This window comes from Stegodyphus dumicola, chromosome 2, assembly GCF_044657685.1.
Source record: "Stegodyphus dumicola isolate Sdum_Otavi_A_Nest chromosome 2, ASM4465768v1".
In the NCBI taxonomy this organism is placed as follows: Eukaryota; Metazoa; Arthropoda; class Arachnida; order Araneae; family Eresidae; genus Stegodyphus; species Stegodyphus dumicola.
In genome coordinates, this window is record NC_140769.1 from 205,831,105 (window position 1) to 205,853,008 (window position 21,904).

At 31.7% G+C, this 21,904-nt stretch overlaps 1 protein-coding gene across 1 annotated transcript in view; it reads left to right on the forward strand.

Annotated features, from left to right (window-relative positions):
- The window catches only part of LOC118199574 (uncharacterized), a 317,346-nt gene that overhangs the window by 131,920 nt on the left and 163,522 nt on the right, over positions 1-21,904 (forward strand). The window contains exons 7-13 of the mRNA XM_085810256.1: positions 6,162-6,260; positions 11,012-11,110; positions 11,266-11,364; positions 14,206-14,403; positions 17,632-17,829; positions 19,096-19,293; positions 19,956-20,054. Coding sequence (XP_085666382.1) covers positions 6,162-6,260; positions 11,012-11,110; positions 11,266-11,364; positions 14,206-14,403; positions 17,632-17,829; positions 19,096-19,293; positions 19,956-20,054 — 990 coding nt within the window. The remainder of the gene's footprint in view (positions 1-6,161; positions 6,261-11,011; positions 11,111-11,265; positions 11,365-14,205; positions 14,404-17,631; positions 17,830-19,095; positions 19,294-19,955; positions 20,055-21,904) is intronic.

Below are 21,904 nucleotides of genomic sequence, written 5' to 3' on the forward strand. Positions count from 1 at the left end.
GAACCTTCTTGAATTAAGCAATTATTTCACATTCACAATGGGTGAAGTTTTTCTGCTGGACTGTTTTTAACTTTTGATGTTGGTGGGTTTCTTTAAAAATGTTTTAAATTTACTAGCTGTCTAAAAGTGTTGCAGTGTGATTAATGTAAAAACTAAGAAATCACTTATTTATTTGAATCTTTTTTAATAATCAAATATTATTAGTGCAGTTTTATTCAGAGGTATTAAAACTATTAAACAAAAAGGTAAAAGCAGGTAGAGGGAGCTGAAATAAGCAGACTTTATAATAGGATGTGTGTGTCAAAATAAATTGGTAAGGTGGAACAGGATGATGCCGAGTTGTGGGTAAAAGTACTTTGCTGTCATAGATCATTATCCTCAGTGTAGATTGTGAGTGATATGCATCATCACACAAAAGCAAACTATGCCGAGATGCATTTTATCTGTGGGGCTGCCGGTGGGGGAGGGAATGGAGTAGCCATTCAAAATAAGTACTCAGGAATCATACCTCTTTTAAGTAGCTGCTCTATTTTAATTGTTATGTCATGTATAAAATACTCGTTAGCAAATTTTGCTATTATGTCATGATGCATACTGATCAAAATCCACAATAAGAATGATGAGTTATGTCAGTATAGAGCTCTACATATTGCTGAGCAGTATCCCGTACCACCTCAGTGTGCCATTTTGAACGTACGTTTCATTACAAAATCTGCTCATTCCAGTTCCCTCTATTTCCCTTTACATTTTTCCCGATAGTTTTGAATCACTTTGGATATGTATAAATGTATGTATGTCCACGTACACAAGCTAACTAAAAATTTTCAGTGAAATTTCAATGTTTAAATTTTGTTTTGCAATATTAACCTTTTCCCATGGCCTATACGTTTTATGTATAAGAAGTATTTAGTCAGCTATTTTTACAGGAAGGAAAAAGAAAAACAGATCAACAGGGTCTTACACTTCCTACTCTGTATTAAAAAGTAAATTTTAAATCTCCATTTTCTTGACACTTGCATAAAGTAGTGAATGTGCAGGATATGGCCCAACCCCCTGGAAAAGATCAAGCTCTTTGAGAATCTTTTAAATTTTCCTTGGTATTGTTCAAATTATTATGAATAAACTAAGCTATTTAAAAGCAATAGATGCAGTTTGTAAGATTATTATTATTATTATTATTATTTTTACTTTTTAATATGGCTCATTATCTGATAATCTGGTTAGCTTTAATTTATTAATTCATGATGTAGCTAATTAAAAGCATTAAATATTTTTAGAACGTTATATATATATGTATATATTACTTACATGCACACATATACATACACATATATATACAGAGTGTTTCATAGATCATGGGGCAAACTTGGATTGGTGGTGGAGCATATTAAAAAATGCATTTTTTTTAATAGGAATGCAGGGTCTAAAGTGACGGGTTAAGGCAGGAACGCAAAAAAATGACACGAGAGGAAAATGTGTTTATGTACAAAATCAGTGCAAAGTGCTTCTTTGTAGGAATACAATATTCACTATAAATGTTCAAAATTGTGACCACAAGTAGTAATACATGCTTGGTAACGTCGCAGAAGGGATTGACGAACATTTTGAAAAACGACAGGCATTTCGCACACACTTGCAGCCGCAATGGATAGTCTTGCAACAAGGTCCTCCAGTGAGTCAACGGGAGTCTCGTAAATGATGCTCTTCAGATGGCCCCATAAAAAAAATCCAAGCCGGATAAATCTGGCGTACGGGGTGGCCATTGAATAGGTCCACCACGGCCAAATCTTCGGCCCGTAAATGTCTCATGCGATCACGAATGACAGCTGGAACATCCTGCAGCAATTCTGGTAGCACCTGTTTCAGAAAAAAATAATAACATAAGCCATTTGTATGTGCAGGTAAGAGGTATGGGCCTATGAGGTAGACGTTAACAATACCCCCCCCCCCACACATTCATGGAGAAGCGAGTTTGGAATGCATGTTTGCGTGTGCCGTGTGGATTATGAGTTGCCCACATGTGCATGTTGTGGCTATTGAAGATGCCATCCTGTGAGAAAGTTGCCTTGTCCGTGAATAGCACATCCGATGGGAAATCCGTCTGCGCTGCCACACTGCTGCAAGAACCAAGGACAGAAATTAACTCCAAGAGGGTAATTTGTCTCTTGCAAGGCTTGGACTCTCTGCAAATGGTATGGGTCAAACCATTTTCATGCAATACTCTCCAAACGGTGGAATGACTCAGCTGCAGACGACATGCAATAGCTCTTGTACTTGTCTGAGGTGATTCATGTACTATGTTAAAGATGGATTCTTCAATGCGAGGTTGTTGTGCACTTCTCCTTCCACTAATAGTGTCAGATGTGGTTTCAAATGACCTATTTTCACACAGAGGCCGATGCAACCTATCGAACTTTGTGTGCTTCTGCATGCACGTGTTTGGAAACCCTTTATGGTACAACTGTAGTGCTGCTCTGCTGTTCCCATTTGCAGCACCATACATGAGATGCATGTCGGCCCATTCCGTGTGCATACACTTGCCCATCACGCTCGACATCAGAGTTACGAATGATCCTCTGATGCATTAAATCGGGGTTCGTCTGGCTCATTACCGCCTCCTAACGCAGCATTGCCAGCCAATCACAGCTGTAGTTCCTATTACTGTTAGTGTTCTCTTTTTTGAACATTTATTTGGAATACTGTATTGCTGCAAAGAAGTACTTTGCATTGATTTTGTACATAAACACATTTTCATCTTGAGTTGTTTTTCTGCGTTCCTCCCTTAACCCGTCATTTTAGACCCTTCATTCCTATACAAAAAATGCATGTTTTAGTATGCTCCACCACCCCTCCAAGTTTGTCCCATGATCTATGATACATATACTGTGTGTGTGTGTGTGTGTGTGTATGTGTATGTACATTCTGTTCCAAAAGTTTATGCACCCAAGTAAATTACATGTTTAAGAAAAATATAAATGTATAAAATTACCGAACTTTCTTTAACCTTTTGAAGAACCTCTATGGCCATTATAGTGGCCATAGAGTCCTCTCTTTGAAAAGACGGGGTTGTCCACTTCAGTGGCCATGTCTTTTCCCCCCCATTTTCCAGGCTGAAGAGTTGAGTGAAATGTCAAATTTGACGTTCCTGGGGTGTTAACCACTTATCTCTTTCAAAGGTCTTCCTTTTGCGACATAGATGCACCCCTCTGAGAATCCATTAAATTACACACAAGAATCTTTGTTGCAACATGAGATGATTTCTTAACCCCTTCAAGCCGGGTAGCGAAAACGCACGCTTATCGCGGAGGCCGGCAGCGTCTCTCCAGGGCCGGGAGCTTTTTTGCTACTAAGCCTAAATCCATGAAATTTCCAAAGTATCAACACATTGTTTAATGATGCTCTATAGAGTATTTAAATGGCTTATGCTTTATGGATATTTATATATATATATATACTTTAATTACCTTATTTCTTGTTTAAATGCATATTTAAACAAGAAATAAGGTAATTTTATGCATTTTAATTACTCACCATTTTATAACTTTTAACATTATACATCTGAAAACTAAATATAGTACTTAAAATTCTCTTTTCGTATGAAAAATGTGAAAACAGGGATCTACACACAGTCCTACGTTACATTCCTTGCACTCGTAATAACTCATTTGCCGTTTTGGAGAATTTTTCCAGGAATGTGAACAAACGAAGCATCGTCGTCTCATTTTCTTATCAGTCTCTTCTGAACAAAGTTTTGGAAAATGTCTTTCAGTTAATCTTTCAGAATCAATATCTGAAATATTTTGCATCATTTCTGCTATTTCATGTTCTGTTAAACATTTTCGACTCTTCGACATTGCAACGGTAAAAACAGAAAGAATTCACGTCTAACAAGATCTAATTATTTTCTAAAAACTGAACTGCAAACCGAAATACTCAAAGCTTTAGCGCATATAAAACTTCTACTTATAATAAACAACTACCACGTGCAAATAAAGTGTGATTTAAAGAGACGTAATAAATCACGCCATTCGGAAACATTCAGTTCCCCGTTTGTTTATATAATGAAAAACACGTGTATGCGAGTCATGCTTCTCTCATTTCGAGTAGAAGGTCTAATGTACATGTAACTGAAACCATATGGACATACAGTGCCATCTTGTGGCAGAAATTATAGTTTGAAAAACATTCCAGGACACTGGCACAAATACGTGACAGTCGGTAGTAAACGGAAAAATGCTCTGTCACGCCTGCGTGTCGGCCGGGAGGTGAGTGTGTTTGTTGCTGGCACGTAGACGTGACAGTCGGCGCGAAGGGGTTAAAGGGGGGAAGCATTCGGTTCAAGATTCGCCGTCCTTTGGTAACTTTTACTGCTACCAAAGCCCCGGCCACAAAAAGTTAAAACACACATTCAAAATGCATTAAAGTAACTTTACTGCATGTACATGTATTAAAATATTTTTATTTAAAACACATAGGAAATAAAGTAGTTCTGTTAAACAAATTTTGAAACTTCTGAATCGATCTGTAAACAGGATTTATTGTGTAATGTGACGCAAGAAGCCACATCAGCCAAAACCATGTTCAGGAAGACCCTGAATGATGGATAGTCGTAGTAATAGGTGAATACAAAGAATTGTTTTGACACAGAAAAAGTCAATTTTCCAAATTACAAGGGCTTTTGGATTGCAAATATTTCAAAACACTGTTCATAGGCGAATTAAGAAATCTGGTTGTGTGATTCACGTAAAAATGGTTCAGTCATTACCGTTTTCAAAGCTTCATGAATGAATGAGTTTGCAATGGGCTCATAATCACATGGCATATGGTGACAAAAGATCTCTGTTATTTTTAGTGATGAAAAAAGAATGAAAACTAGATAGTTCTGACGAATATTCATATTACTTGCATGACTTATGAATAGAGTCTTGGAGCTATTTCAGTAGAAACAATTGAGGTGGATCTGTTGTGGTGTGAGCAGCTTTCCATTTCAACAGTCACTTGGGTTTCACCTGTTCAGATGGTTAGCAAGATTCATCGTTTGCAGAAATACTAAGAGACCATCTTATGCTATTTATAGAAAACTTTGGTGGACAAAATTGGGACAGCATGACAGTGCTCCCATTCATACTTCTAATAATACAAGAATATACCTAGATATAAAAAATGTCACTATTCTTAAATGGTTACCAATGAGCCCCGGTTTTAATGGGATCGAGAATGTGTGGAGTGTTATGCCTCGGACAGTTTGAGAATGGAAGGCAGTTTTCTTCTGTCAATGCCTTAAAAGCAGCAATTGAGATTGCATGCTACAGGATGGAACCAGAGTTATTACAAAACTGGTTCTCTCCATGGAGAAACTTGTATTCAACATCAAACTAAATAATGGGACGACTTTGAAGTATTAAGTGATTTAAAATTGATCACAAGTTGTTAAAATGTTAATAATCTATAAACTTTTGAGACGAATATTCTTCTGTGTTTTTATTTTTTTCTAAAATACAAATTGTTATTTTAGTTTAACATTTACTGCAATGCAAGTCACATGTTATTTAAATAAACAGATTTTTGTTTGGTGTTAGTGTTCCTTTCCAATTTTCTAAAATATGTTTTATAGTTGAGTCTATAAACTTTTGGGACAGAGTGTATGTAATATATATATTTATATGTAATATAAGCAAGACTGATGGCATAGATTGTTGATCAATATTGAAAGGAAAACTGATAGTAGATGTTAATGCACTATGAAGAGCAAACTTGGCAGACAAGGATGTGTTTTTCACTTTTCATTTGAGTCTCTTGCATTTGGTAAAATATAAGATATTTATCTTCCATGTTTAATTTATCTGTTATTAACTAGCTGGGTTCTTTTAAAAACAATAGTTGCTGTTCGTAAGAATATTTCTTTTTTTTTTCCCTTTTCAGTTTAGTTGATTTAGGCAAAAATGCATTTAATTCATGAAACATCTAATTAAAAGTATTAAATATTTTTATAGAAAACCCTTTCAGATTTTTTTAAAATTTATTTTTCAGTATTGCCATAGTACATGTGAATTCTTGACTGATGAATGTAAAATCTAAGTTAATTTTTATAAAATGATGTATTTTCAGAGAACATTTGATTGATATTGTGTATGTGAATCACTATCCTTTTTCCATTTTAGCACCAGATTACACCTTTACATGTTGCAGCTAAGTGGGGAAAATCTAATATGGTCAATTTACTCATTGATAAAGGTGCTAAAATTGATGCCTCCACAAGGGTAAGCCCTTTTCCTCCTATTCACTTCCTTTGATTCTATTTGTTTTGTTCATAAATTATTTAAATATTTTTTTTTTATCTACCAGAAGGGGGAAATAGCTACCAATTTGATTATTATCTATCATAAGAGTTTTGGCTGCATCTAACCAATAAAATTCAGTGTCAGAGATGACAAAGAGTTGTAGAATATTTTGTCAGAGATTAATGCTATTAAATATATTTATTAAAATTTTGTGCTATTAACCCTCAGACTGACCACTTATCTGAAACTGTGGTAAAAATGAGATTTTTTTTTATACTGCTCATAAAATTTCAATACCACTCGTACTTTTTTATACCAGATACCTTTTTCTTTTAATACACTGCTTTAGTTACTTGGACAAATTTCAAGATGCACATATGTATAGTAATTTAAAGCTGTTACAAAATATTCTAGGCCTTTAATGTATAGTCTGGCCAGTTGAGAGGTTAATTATGAATAATCGTGTTATGATGGGGGAAAAATCATATTTCTCTGATTATTATGGTCAGTTTAGAAAGCTCTAATTTTAATGTTTTTAAAAAGAATAAAAAAAATTTTTCAATTCTGTTAGTTACTGTCATGATTTGTTTTAATGTATTCATTTTGAAATTGAAAAATAATTAAATGTAGAAGAATGAATTTATGGAGGTTTTGCTCATATTTTGTCTTTAAATATAATGTATGGTGGAATTTTGATTATTCAAAAGTCTTCAAGTTATGATCTTAGGAATACTAAAAAACTCACCTCATGACCACCAGATACTGCAATCGATAAAGATCATAGTATAGTTTAGAATAGGACTTGTGTTTAGTGTTATATAGTTTAATGTACTATATTTATATATAGTACAAATAAAAGTAAAAATTTTTATATTATAGCCCATTAGCTACCTTTATTTATATACAGTCAAAAGTTGTTAATCCGGACTCGTCGGGACATCGGCGATTCCGGATTATCGATTTTTCCGGATTATAGATAATCAGTTTAAATCTGGTAAGATGGCATGCAGAAATTATAAAATAAAAAACATGAAACCATAATTTATGAAATAAAGAACAATTATGATCTAAAGGGTATCAAAATTTACAAAAAAAAAAAAAAAAAAAAAAAAAAGCTTAATATTTATTTGTTTATTTTACTTTCTTCGCTATTGGAAGCAAATTATAATGACGAGGAATTTGATTTAAATCATATCAAAGACGGAGTACATCGAGATGAAATACTACATTTAGTAAGGAATTGTAAGCCAAATAAAATAAAAACATCTGCCCTGAAGATAAGGATAGTGCTGACAGATCAACTTCCAACTCATTGCACGCCAAGGCGCCCCCCCCCCAGCCACAGAGCAGCGTGAAATTGTTAAACAGATTTCGGAATGGTTAGAGAAACGAAGGATATGCCTTTATCCATTTTTTGCAGCAATTCCACTTTTTGTTTAATGGACTTCGAAACATACTTTCGCTTTGTAGATCCTTTACATATTAGTAAATATATATTGGAAATTCTATTTGACACAATTGAAAGTTCAAGCTTACTTTTATAAAATTGGTCTAACAGTCTGCAAAAAATAATAAGCCAGATCCAATTCGAAGATTAAGGAACAATGCAATCTGCAACATTAACTGAATTAGATAATTTTAGCTTAGCTTATACCGTCCGTTATACATTAAACGCGCGCGCGTAAACGTATTTTGCACATGCGCACAAGCATATTCGCAGCCGTAAAGTTCGTATGCGCATGCGTCAGCACAACACATGTGCAGAAAGTTTGTAGCATTGAGGTTCGGATTATAGATTATTCCAGATTATGGGTGTCCGAATTAACGACTTTTGACTGTATTGTGGAAGTATAATATTTAAAATAAACATATTTTAATCTGAAGGCAAAGAATCTTTATTTATTTTCGTATACTTTAAGATTAATTTGCAGTAAAATGTGATACTGCTTTTTTTTCTTAATGCAACAGTCAAAGGCTATATATAAAAAAAATCATCGCTGATGTAATAAATTGTACAAGCTTTTGTTAGATTATTTATAAATGGAGATACGATGGTGATTATAGAACTTGCACTCTTAAAGAATTCTTCGTGTAGTATTATTTAACAATATTAATATTCTATTTTTTAATATTTTATTATACATTAGTGGTTCGTCATAAATTATATTTCGAGGCAATTTGTTTATTATTTCCCCCTCTTTTTTAGTTGATTAGTTCTATTAATCAAATTGTCTCTGGATTCTATTAATCGTCTCAATAAAGGATTGATAATGAAAACTGAAAGTTAAATGATGCCTAATTGATAACTTCAACAATATCAATAAGTTTGAATAATTTCATAAATGATAAATTCCACTAAAATATTTAGGTACTTATGCATTAGCACAATTACTTTGCCACAGTTTGGTAGTTTTTATATAAAAGAGAATGATCATGTATATTTGTGAAAAATCATTTATTTACAATGTGTAAACGTTATTATTATTACAATTAGTATACATATCTGAAAAAAATATCAGTTATTAAACTTCCTGCAAGCAAATTATTGTTTTGTTTGTTCTGGTGGAAATTTTATTGTGTTCCATTTGATTACAATTTTTTTAAAAAGTTTTTTTATCCAAGTGAACAAAATATGTCATAAATAAAGTGAATTTATCATTTATTTTTTTTTTATTTATTTTTTGAGAAATGCTTTTCAAGCCAAAGGGTGGGTCACATTTGTCCTAGCCATAGTTAATGGTGGAACACATTTATCCCACATGTAGCAATCGACTTACTATAAGCACACCTATTATTTTGGAAAACTTTATTATATGAAATATATTTACATTGTATGGTACAGGGTAAAAAGCAATCTTTGCATAACCCAACATTACACATTGGGCAACTCGTATTGTTCTTTTTTCTATGTTCATTTGTGTACAATGAACACAGTGGTGTCTTGATTTTCCAATTATTGGAAGATGATCCTTAAAATTCAGGAGATTCTAATCCAGACTTTTTAATCTAGCAGAACTTTTAGTGGGACATATATGTCTTGTTATTAGTCAAAGGGTTAAAACGGATAATTGTTTCTATTAAAATTTTGCAATAAAATTCTATTTCACTACAGAAATTCTTTTTCAGTTCTGCTCCGTAGACAGGTCCCGCAAGTGCAATTTTAAAACTGTATTCGAGACAAAATACATCACCTATCATCTATAAAAACCATTTTAATGTGGAATGCAACAAATAATATTAAAATAGTAGCAGTACTTATTAATATTGATGGACTATAATGCATGTTTATCAGAATTAGGTACTCTTTAAGAATTTGGGGACTTTAAAATTTTGTTCGAGTGTTTGTGCTAATACATAAGCATCAGTATTTATCTATAATACAAGAAAATCATGGTGGGAATTTGTCATGAAATCTGTTTTATAAAATTTAAGAAATATGCCTTTGAATTTACTTGTATTTAGTTTAAGCACTCATGTCCTATATGCTATTATTTTAAAAGAAGTATTATGGTAATTGAAAGGATTTAGTGACAGCAGCATTGCATGTTATTATTTGCAAACGTCTAGCTTATATAAATAATTAAATGAAATCTATCTGTAGTGTTGTAAAAGTACGTGAAAACCTAAATACAATCAAATAAATGCAATCTTTTGTACATTTAAGAAATATTCTCCTTTCTTCTAATTTTTTCTTCATCATGGAGTAATGCAACTTTTTTAGTTCATTAATAAATAATTATCATGACCTTTTTTTCGGCTAACTAATAAACATTTAATATTTAAAAAAATTTAAAAAAATTGTTAACTAAACCTTTGAGCTCTAGATACGTGATATATGTTAAATTTAATATATTTTATGAGAGTGAAACTATATCATGACTACTTGGGTTTTCTCTGGTATTTGCCCAGAGTATCACCCTTGATTCACTTTTCTGTTAGCAGTATGGTAATCTTTGAAGCTTTCCCAGATTCTTTTCGAAAGATGCATTTTCCTCCCTACTCTTTTTTTTTTTCTCCTCGTAAGGTAGGGTTGGAATGGCTTATTTTCTATTTGGATCTAAATTTCAGACCTATTTGGGTGAGTGAAAACCAGCAATTTATCTCATTTTGTGGGGAAGGGGTTATTTTTCCCTTGGAAATTTCTCATAAGTCATTCACCTGCTCTTAATTTTTCCTGTATTTTGCTTCATGCATCTATTGAAGATTTGCTCAGAAATGAAGAAGAAGCAAGACATTATATCTAGGCATGTGGTATTTAGCTAAAATACTGCAAATGATCCAGTTTTCACTCAGGAAATTCTACATCACTGAAGATGTGTAATGGAACTATTATGTTAACAAAACTGCTTATAAAGTGATAGTTAGACTTGTATGTTGGTTTGACAGAGCTTATTTGCTATGTTTATTTAGTAGAAGGAGACTAAGACAGCTGCAGAGAATAATAAACTGTTTGATGGGATTTTGAATGTGACAGCTAAACAGTACCAATAATAATAATAATAATAATAATAATGTACCTTGTGTAATTAATTTGCTGATACTAAAAATTTATTTCATTGCCAAAAGAAGCCAATAGATTATTAGCAGGATATTTTTGTTAAGTTAATACCAAGATAGCATATCCTGAATAATAAATAGTTTCTGAATGAAAAACGCTTGTAATGAAAAATGCTGAAAAATTAATTGTGATATTCACCAGTTGCTTATGTTTTATTCTGTGTCCTTTGTAGGATGGGTTAACTCCTCTGCACTGTGCTGCTCGAAGTGGCCATGATCAAGTAGTAGATTTGTTACTGGAAAAAGGAGCTCCTATTACTGCAAAAACAAAGGTGTGTTGTTGGTATTTTTTCATACTAAAATTTATTTTTTCAAGAAGAATAAAAGCTTTAATTTTAAAATTAATAGTTTCCTTTGTTAGTTATTTAATTAAAAAAATAATGATTACAACATAGTATATGTAAAATTTTAAATTACCTGTGTATAGAATGGACTTGCTCCCTTACATATGGCATCTCAAGGTGATCATGTAGACAGTGCCAGGATTCTTTTATACCACAAAGCACCAGTTGATGATGTGACTGTTGTAAGTATAATTGCTGAATTATAAATTTGCTACTTTGTGTTCTATAATTGATTTCTAATTACTATCTCATTAATAACAATGCCAGATGAGTAGGAGAAAATTTATGTTTTTATTGAAATTATAAGGTATTTCTCCCGCCTTCTTAGCTTACCTTCGGGGTGTAGTGGTCAGCACACTCTGCGCATTTCGAAGAGATTCGAGTCCCAGCAAGGGTGTTGCTCATTTTTCATGTCTCCTGCTTTGAAATAACCTAATGTTTCTACAAAATAAATGATATTTCAAATAGAAGCTACGAATAGCTGTAAGTAGCTCAAGGAGAAAACAGAGAATGTAAATTCTCTTTAATATGTGAGAAATATCACCAGGCATTGTTTAAAGCAATAACCACTGAGCAGAAGCTTGGTATAATCACATGATTTAGAATAACTGAAATGACTGTCAGCTCCAACATAACAGATATTCATAAGCTTACCCAATTACCTAAGCAGTTCTGAAAACTTTGAAAAAAAGTTTCCGAAAATGATTTCCGAAATGTGTTATCTGGAAATCTGTAGAATGTTGCCTCATTTGTTGGCAAGAATAGTTACCAGACTCAGTGTGATTTTTGCCTAGACATGTAATCTTAATTAACTTTACAATCAATAGGATTATAAAATCTACAATGTAATACATGAAATAAACGCTTACAAGCATAATAAGTGATAAAACAGATTTGTTGAAACAAAATATGCGATAAAATTATGGCACAAAAGAGATTAAATAAAAATTAAATGAAAACGATCTGCAACACTCTAAAAGTACATAAACGCCTCAATACAATAAAATAAATGCAAATAATTACAAAAATATCTAACATTTTGTACACTTAAGAAATCTCATTTCTTCAGGTTATCTCAGAGTAATGCAGCTTCTTAACTTCACTAATAAATGAGTAATATGACCTGTCATTTTATTTTGTTAACTAAAACCTTTGAGCCCTAGATCAGTGAAATATTTTATGTTTAATTTATTGTATAACAGTGAAGCGTATTTGAAATGCTGCAATTTAAAGGAATCTGATAGCTTTTCAATTAATGACTAAAATTTACTTTGGGCACCTTTTAGATAATTTTAGCAAGATAAAAATAAATAGCACATTTGGGAAAAGGTTTGATAGCCTTTTTTCTGTCTTTTTCGGAACAGGCCTGAACTTTGAAATGCAAAGCTTATTAAAGTAAGGCAGGCTTATGAAAATGACTTTTGAAGTGTTCAGTAAAATTAAAACAGAAGTTTTCATATATCTGATTTTATTTTTGCAGAATCTTCTCATCAATAGTGTTGAAATTCTGCTCTTTATTTACTTTGAAACTTTTTTTTTCTTGTTGAAACTTTGCTTGTTATATTAACAAAATTTCTTTAAATAAAATAATTATTTTTTAAATAAAACGTCATATTTAAAGAACTTTGTAATTACAAATATATATTTAAGATAAGTATTTTAACAGACATTTTTCAATTAATGAGGTACTGGTAGTAATTATATAGGGAAGTGCCAAATTCAGTAACTTGTATATTTCCCAACATGAGTAGCTCTGAAATTATGTCGTGCCAAAGAAGAATGAGCATTGATCTCATTTTTCGAGTTTTCAGTTTTTTTAATTATTAAGAGCTGATGTAATTTACTTTTCAAAGAAGGAAATAGTGTGCATTGTATTATTTAACAGCGCAGAATGGTGAAGTAAGCATCAACAAGATAGTGCCCACCACTAACCAAAATTCTATTTAATTGAATTCATGCAGTGCAAATTGTATAAGACTTAGATATGTGCTGTATAAAATATAAGATGTAAAATAATAATAGTAATAATAATAAAGTTCTAGCAGTCTCCTTGAGTAAAATAGCATGTGTTAGTAGCTTTGCAGTTGAATCCTTGAAAATATTTGCTGACCATATACCTTTCTCTAAATTTTGCACAAATTAGTTTTTTTTTAGTCAATTTCTAATTTGCATTTATTATATAGGATCTTCAAAGGAGGTGGACATGATTTTAAACAGTTTAATTAGAAAAATAGATACTTTCCCATTAAATATATCAGAAATGCTATGTTGCCAAGTGTGCAAAGTCACCAAAGGGGTTGCGAGTTTTGCACCTATTTAAAAGAGAAAACTCGATGCCATTAAGTATAAACGTAAGAATATTGGCATTCGTGAAGGGCAAAATTTGATGCTTACATATTACCCCGCTAACCATTGCCAAGATTTAGTACCATTTATGATTAAGTGTGATTTAACACCGCAGTTATAACATCTGTGCTTTCATTTAGTGTAACCTTGATTGATTCTCTATGAGCTCTTTTTTCTAAAAAAGTGAACAAGGCCATAAATTAACTGTTATTACTGTATTTTCCCTTGCATTTGGGACGGAGAGAATAAAATTTAAGAACTGTCTTCTTATTTATTACTTCAGCTTTGTTTATTATTACTTTTCAATGGAGATGGTTGTAGTTTTCCTTTAAAATTGTAAAATTCTAAATAATTAACTGATAAACAGAATTTCATAATCAGCTTATTCTTGAAACATTCCAAAGTTTTGTTTCAGTATTGATTTTGAATGCAGAAAAATCATAAGTCCTTGCTGATTTCTGCATTAATTACCGATATTATATCATTTTTGCTGTAGCATAATGGAAAGTTTTATTTTTATTTTTTGAATATGTCAGAATTTGGTTTTAAAAGATTGGGTTTCATAATCTAAAAATCTTTAGTAGGAGTGGGGAACTTCTCCTGTAATTTTATCTAGAAATATTATACTTTGAGTCTGTGAGATGTTAATCGCATAAACTTGATATTTGTGTCTACAGGATTATTTAACAGCTCTTCATGTTGCTGCTCATTGTGGCCATGTACGAGTAGCAAAGTTACTTTTAGATAGAAAAGCAGATCCAAATGCTCGGGCTTTGAATGGCTTTACACCACTCCACATCGCTTGCAAAAAGAACCGAATAAAAGTTGTTGAACTACTGTTGAAACACGGTGCATCTATTGAAGCTACCACAGAAGTAAGTTTGTTCTAAATGTTGAACTGTTCAAATGTATTTGTGATTTTACTTTGAAAAATGTTTTAAAACAAATAAAACTTCTGTAAGCTGTATTTATAGCAGCATGTTTATTTTAGAAAAATTTGCATAATTTATTTTTATACTACATTGAAAATATATGTATTATTGTTTAATGTAGATATGTACGAGGGTTGGAACTTTAATAGTGGCAACACAGCTGAAAAAATGCTACACAACAAAACCAAAGAATATCGTGTATACCATACGTGAACTACATACCTACCTTACCTCTCAGCAAAAAGACTTGTCCTGCCTATGTCACGCGCATGTGGAGTGACGCGAAGAACGGATCCTTGTATTAGCTCGCGGTCTAAAGTAAGTGTTGTCAGGAGGTTTTCAAAACAAGAACAACGATGTTGAATAAAAATTGAATGTGCCAGAGGTCGTACAGCACGACAGTGTCATCAAGGGCTTCAAGAGGCTTGCGGGGAATCTGCATTGCCTTACAGAACCGTAGCAAGATGGGTGAAAGCTTTCAATGAAGGACACCAAAACTTGGTAGATATGCTGCGGCCAGGTCGTCCGAGTGTCGGCGATGCAGACGTGCAAGCTGTTGCCGCACTAACGGACAGTGATCGCCGCCAAACTATTCGTCAGCTGGCCGGACAAACAGGATTAGCGCATACGAGTGTGCTGCACATTCTGAAGGAACACCTGTCCATGAGAAAAATTGCTTCACGATGGGTTCCACATCAATTGATGGAAATGCAGAAATGGCTATGATACGATGCTGCCCGAACCTACCTGGAGCGCTATGAGCGCGAAGGAGATGCTTTTTTACGCTGGATGAGACTTGGGCCCGATCGCACCAGCCAGAACTGAAACGCCAATCAAACGAATGGCATCGTCACGGGTCACCACGGCGTTCGAAATTTCGTTAGAACCCCAGCAATGTGAAAGTTATGGTGATTCTCGTTTACAACTGTGATGGTGTCATCCTAATGCATACCGTTCCCCCACAGCAGACCGTCATTGCGCAGTATTACTGCTCATATTTGGAGCACAATCTCCGACCAGCTTTGAGAAAAAAACGGCGACACTTTCTGCATAACGCTTCTCTCATTTTGCATGACAAAGCTCGGCCACATGCAGCGCAAGCTGTGACTGATTTGTTCAAGCGATGGGGCTGGGAAGTGCTTTACCTTCCACCATACTTCCCAGATCTAAGCCTTTGTGACTATGACTTAATTCCTAAGATGAAGGAACCACTTCGTGGAACTCGCTTCCAAACTGTTCCTGAGATTCTTGCGGCAGTAGACCGGTCCATTCAAACTATCAACAAGACAGGCGCTGCTACAGGTATTCTGAGACTTCCACATCATTGAAAATCAGTTGTACACAATGCTGGTGACTATATTGAAGGACTGTAAAACATGGTGACATGTATCACTTTTGTATTCCTTGTAAATAAATAGTTGCCACTATTAAAGTTCCAACCCTCGTACAAATGTGATTGTTGAGAATTTTGTAATTATCTTTTTAAAAGTTTTCAACATGTGATTTGAACTAAAATTAAAGTTTAATGTAAGTTGTTTACTAGAAATTATTTTTTGTTTCCATTTAAGGAAAATTTAATTTTGCATTGAAATAGTAGATGATGCATATTTTATTTAGCTGTTCAAAACCATTTTCTGTAAAAAAGAAATGGAGCTAAATCTAAGGAATTACAATTTAGAGTCGGTACAAATTTCTCTTTTTTCGGTAATTAAAGGAAGAAAAACATGATTGTATTTTTTCTGTCATTAAATTTTTTTCCTCAGAGAATTATTAATTTAATTTTCTATTTTCATACACAGAAGTGGTGGATAGGATTGCTTTCTTAAAATATTTTATAAACAATCAGTTTCTTTTATTTTTTTTAAATCAGATTGTTTTAGATTTTTTTTTTTTTTTTTTTTACTAAATAAATGGCTAAATTAAGTAAAAATATGAACTCTTTTTCTTTATCTAGGAAAGCTGATTAAAACTTACATATTTTTTGCCTCTTTTTCTTTTATAAAGCGTCAGTAGAAATGGCATTTCCCCTCCTTAATTCCTTGTTCACTGTTACTGAAAGGATTTCCCCCTCCTTAATTCCTCCCTGTTCACTGTTACTGAAATCATTAAGGTGATTTCATTACAATTTATTCACTTCTATTAAATTAGGATTGTAGATGTAATTTATTTCAACTCTGATTTAGAAAAAATGCATTTAGTGTATACTTAAAGTTACTCAAATTTGTCAGAATGATGTAATTTAAAATTTCACCACAATTCAGATGGGGAAAAAAATATTCAGCAATAACCACATTCGGGGGTACCCTCCCTGAACTTACTAAGAAATTTAACTTAAAAGTATTTTGATTTGCTTTCTATATAAAAAATATTATTTGTTGTGCGAGTCAATTCCTTTAAGGATTTATTGCATAGTAGAGTATTCCAGTGAATTCTGAGAAATATTTCATATACTTACTCATTGTTATAAACTTATAAGTAATTATTGTTCAACTGTATATTTAGTCTACATTGAAAAGTAGTTTTACTGAATTCATATCTGTTGTTTTTGAAATATGATGCAGTTCTAGAATGTAACTGATAGTTTGGATATTTTATGATATTTCTGTAATAAAATGCATTTGTAGTACTTATTTTCCAACTAATAGAACTGAAGAATAACAGAAAATGGGCTGTGAAAAAAATTGTGTTATTGATAAAAATAACTAATATGAAAACAGTTTTGACATGGGCTCAGATGATAAGGAAAGCAAGAAGGTGAATTGAATCTATTCTTTGTCAGATAGCTTTGAGATCTGCAGAATTTTATAGAAAATCTGTCTGAGGTACCACCCTCCCAAGGAAATTTGTAGCTAAACAATGCACCTTTGTTAAAGAAAGAATAATTTGCTTATACATGAAATTTTTTAAAGATGATATAGGCAATAAAGGAAATTATATGTGTATGGGATTTTTAAAAGGCGACATGGCAATATTTTTTTGTACTTTGACTATAAATTAGAACAATAAGTAACTTTTGGTACTTTTAGTTGTACTAAGTCTTTAATAAGTAAAGCAATAAATATTTTCTTTTATGGTCTTTCATCCCACCCACCCCTTTTGGAGGGAGCTAAATTTTCATATTATATTAATGATGGTTCAAATCATTTTTAATGACATTTTTATGTTTTTCAGTCTGGTTTAACTCCTCTTCATGTCGCATCGTTCATGGGATGCATGAATATTGTAATATACCTTATTCAGCATGGAGCAAATGCTGATGTACCAACTGTTCGTGGTGAAACTCCTCTTCATCTTGCTGCCAGAGCTAATCAGTCAGATATAATTCGCATTCTTCTCCGTAATGGTGCTCATGTTGATGCATCAGCTAGGGTAAATATCCTACTTCTTGAATTTGTCTCTGTAAACTACCAATTTTTAAGTCTTTTTTCAATCACTTACTTAAATGCAGTAATTTCAAAATTATATATATAAAAGTATTTATATTAGCTTCCTGTTTTATAGTGAATTCTTTAATTTGTATTTGGTTCTGTTTTTTAATATTAATTGATTAAATTATAGTAATTGTTTTTATTTACCTACTTACTGATTGATTGAGTGAAGTAAATGCTAATAGTAAGATTATATTAGCAAGAGGTAGATAAGCATTTTATACTATTCCAGAAATGACTGTGTAACTGCATCATTTTTTGAAAATTTTGTACTTACCTATTAACTGATATAAAGAACTTCAGTTAAGTTATGCTGTTTAGTTTGATAATTGACAATGATGAATCCTAGAGAAGTTTATATTGATCTATCCCTAGTTCTTGCAGGTGTAATTTTGATCTAATCTCCTTGATGCATCCTAGACAGCATTCTCAAAGTTAGACAGCTAAATGGACACTGGCTAAGAATTGGTCAATTAAGCAATGGCAAAAACAGATTTTGCCATTCCGGACCAGTACTTAATGAACGAGTACTTGGACATGGGAGAGAATGAGCTTTAGTTAATGCTATGGTAATTCTCACTAGCCAAATTATTTCTTTGGTGTATACTTGGTGGAAAAAAATTGTTCTGTTATTGTTCAAATCTGTGACAGTTTTTTTTATCTGTCATATGCAGTTCTTGAGAAAATAATTTCTCATGGCAGCAGTTAGGTAGATGATATGGCATATCTAAATGGGATCCATTTTCCTTCAAATTGATTTCCTGCTGTCATTGTTATTACCTGTTAGCATTTCTCAATGGAACATTTTTATAGCCTCACTGAGAAACATTTTTTTTTTAAAGCAAAAAAGTATATTATTAATTTTCTTGATCCCTTTCCTTCTCCATTTTTGGGCATATCTTCTCAATTTATCTTATTTTAATTTCAATAAAATCTGTTTAATTTCATTAATTTTTGCTCTTCTTATGTTAAATTTCAATTATTTTCAAATTCTTTTATAAGATGTCCCAGTTTTTATGTACAAATTTGGAAATAAAAATGAAAATAATAATGGGAATCTTAAGTTTTTGGCAACTTGCATTCATGGTATCAGTTATTATGTAAGTAACAATTTTTTTTGAAAAATCAGATTTCCGTATTTTAGGAAAAGCCATTCTTTAAATGCATTGCTTTTTCATTTAGACTGTTTTATAATTCTTTATTGTAGGAACATCAGACACCACTTCATATTGCTGCTCGCTTAGGCAATGTTGACATAGTTGGTCTATTACTTCAGCATGGTGCAGCTGTAGATGCTACTACAAAAGATATGTATACTGCACTTCACATAGCAGCAAAAGAAGGGCAAGAAGAAGTAGCATCCGTTCTTCTTGACCATAATGCATCGCTGACAGCTACAACAAAGGTAAAGTTAAAAATTCACTTTGCTTAGTATTCAGATTTATTTTATGAAGTACACCAATTTCTATTAATAAAAAATTATCTTTGTACAGTTTTGGTTTAATATAACTTAGAAGAGGAAAGCCAGTACTCTTTCATGATGATTATTTGAATCTAACATAATTCATATGGCACCTTCTAAAAATATTCAAGTAAATCTATTTTGAGGAAAAACTTCCATTTAAGAAAAATTCCTAGGATTTATATTTATGATAAAAGAAGCTGCTTAAAGTCAGTTTTCAAGTGTATGTAATTATGAAATAAATTTTCTTTTTCATATTCTAGAAAACTGACATAAGTTTTATTATTTTTTTTAAAATCTCATTTTAATTTTTTCAGCTAAAAGCACTTAGATTTAAATTAAGTAAATTTAAATTAATGAATGAGAAATCTAGCAAAACATTTGGTTAGATAAAAACATGTTTACTTCATGAAGTGGCAGCATTGATTTACTGGGAGTTTTCTTTAATTTTCATGTTTCTATATTATTTTTATACTTTTATTAGCACAATTTTTCAAAGAGCCTCTTGGCCCTGTAAAAACAAAGTTGGATGTAAATTTAATAAGAATGACTAATTTAACATATTTTTTGCAACAAAATTCAAAAATTATTTTTTACAATTCCAGAAAGGCTTCACTCCGCTCCATTTGGCAGCTAAGTATGGCAACATTAAAGTTGCTAGGCTGCTTCTTCAAAAAGATGCTCCTGTTGATGCCCAAGGCAAGGTAAATAATTTTATTAATCTTATATAAGCATCTACTAGTTACCTTTTCTGCGAAAGGCAGTGGTTCTAAACCTTTATTGCCCATGCACCACTTTCACCATTGCTAGACTATCATTCCCCCTTCAAATCATTTATTTAAATTTAGACAAATAATTTAGACAAAATAACAAAACACTTTAAAATTTTTTAAATTAAATCATTTATTTAATTAAAAAAATTTAATGTGTTTTGTAAATTAAACACGAAAAAGTAGAGAAAATGTTTATAAATAACAGACTTTGAATAAAAGTAGTTTTTTTATTTTCATAAACTAAAAATATTTTAGATGTAAATAAAAGGCTAACTGCATTCCACTCCCCATGCAAAAAATGGAAAATATGAACCCTGGTTGCAAACCCCTGTATTAAAGCATTATTTAAACGGTGCAAAAGAGTGGCACTTGAAAATTCATGAAATTAATTTAAATCATATTTTAATAAATAAATTTAATTCATCAAATCCTATTAAAATTTACATGCAGTTTTAGTTTTTGAAAATTTAACTGGTGCATTATCAAAGGAAAACTTTACAATAACAAAAATAATTAGCATAACAGTTAGCACCTATTTCGTATGTTTTGTATGTTTTATTTTGTGTTTTTACATTAAGGTTAAAAAATTAACTCAGATTAGTTAAAAATAATTAAGAGAATAAAAATTTGAACAAATTAAATTTAAATTTTAACAAACACGTAAAAAAGCAAATTTAAAGCCAAAATTTTTTTTAAAAAAGGCAAATTTAAAGTTAAAAAATTTTTTTTAAATATTTTAAAAAATTGTGTAAACATATAAAATATTTAAAAGATTTAATTCTCAAACTAATCTACAATATTGTTTAAATTCAGAAGCATAAGCAAATCAAGTGCAAAACCAATCCATGAAAATAAATTCACTAATTTAGCAAATTAAAATTAATCCAAACAATTTTTTTTTTAAAAATGCATAAGTGAATGACTGTTGAGCAGGCAGGAGACAGACTTATCAAGGGGAAGTTGCCTCCAAACCTAACTCTCCAATCATTCAATTCGTGTTTCGTCATTCATGCAGGCAAGGGTAAAAATATTATTTAATTAAATTTGTAAGTAAATTTAAATTTGTAATTAAATTTATTTAATTAAATTCAATTTTTTATTAAGAGAATAAAAAGTTAATTAAGAAAATCATAAAGAGTTACTTGTATTGCATGTATTGATAATTGAGTTTATATCATCTTTTCAAACTGGATCATCTATTAGTACGTAAAATATTTTTATATGTTACAGTGGCAAAGAACTTGATTGTCTGCCTCAGAAAGGATTCTTTTAAGGAGGTATTTCTTGAAGAAATTGTCCCATGTTCACTATTATACTTGGTCAAAATTATAGAAATATTTTACCACTTTGCCTGTAGTGGGCCTGGTATTTTGTTGTACAAAATACTGTAGATTTTATGCATATAGACACCAAATATTAGACACCAAAAATGAAACACTAGATACCAAAAATGAAAACGTTTTCTTGGAGACTTGTATTTTATGGCAGTATACATTAAAATAACCTCTGGGTGAATAGAATGTTTAAAAAAAGATAATACAAAGCTTTAAAAATTGATAAAATGTGCTGAAATAATTTTTTTTCTCCACAAAATTTATAAAAAATGAAATACAAAGGCACTACAGGGTGTTTGATGGCAAAGCCATGAAAGAGAAACACAAACATAAGAATGACAAAGAAGCTGAAAAAATAGCTTTCTTGAATATTTATAGTAAGTGCATAAAAAACAGTCACCAGCACACAATTACAGTAAAGGGAAAGAGATTTTCCTGAATGCACTA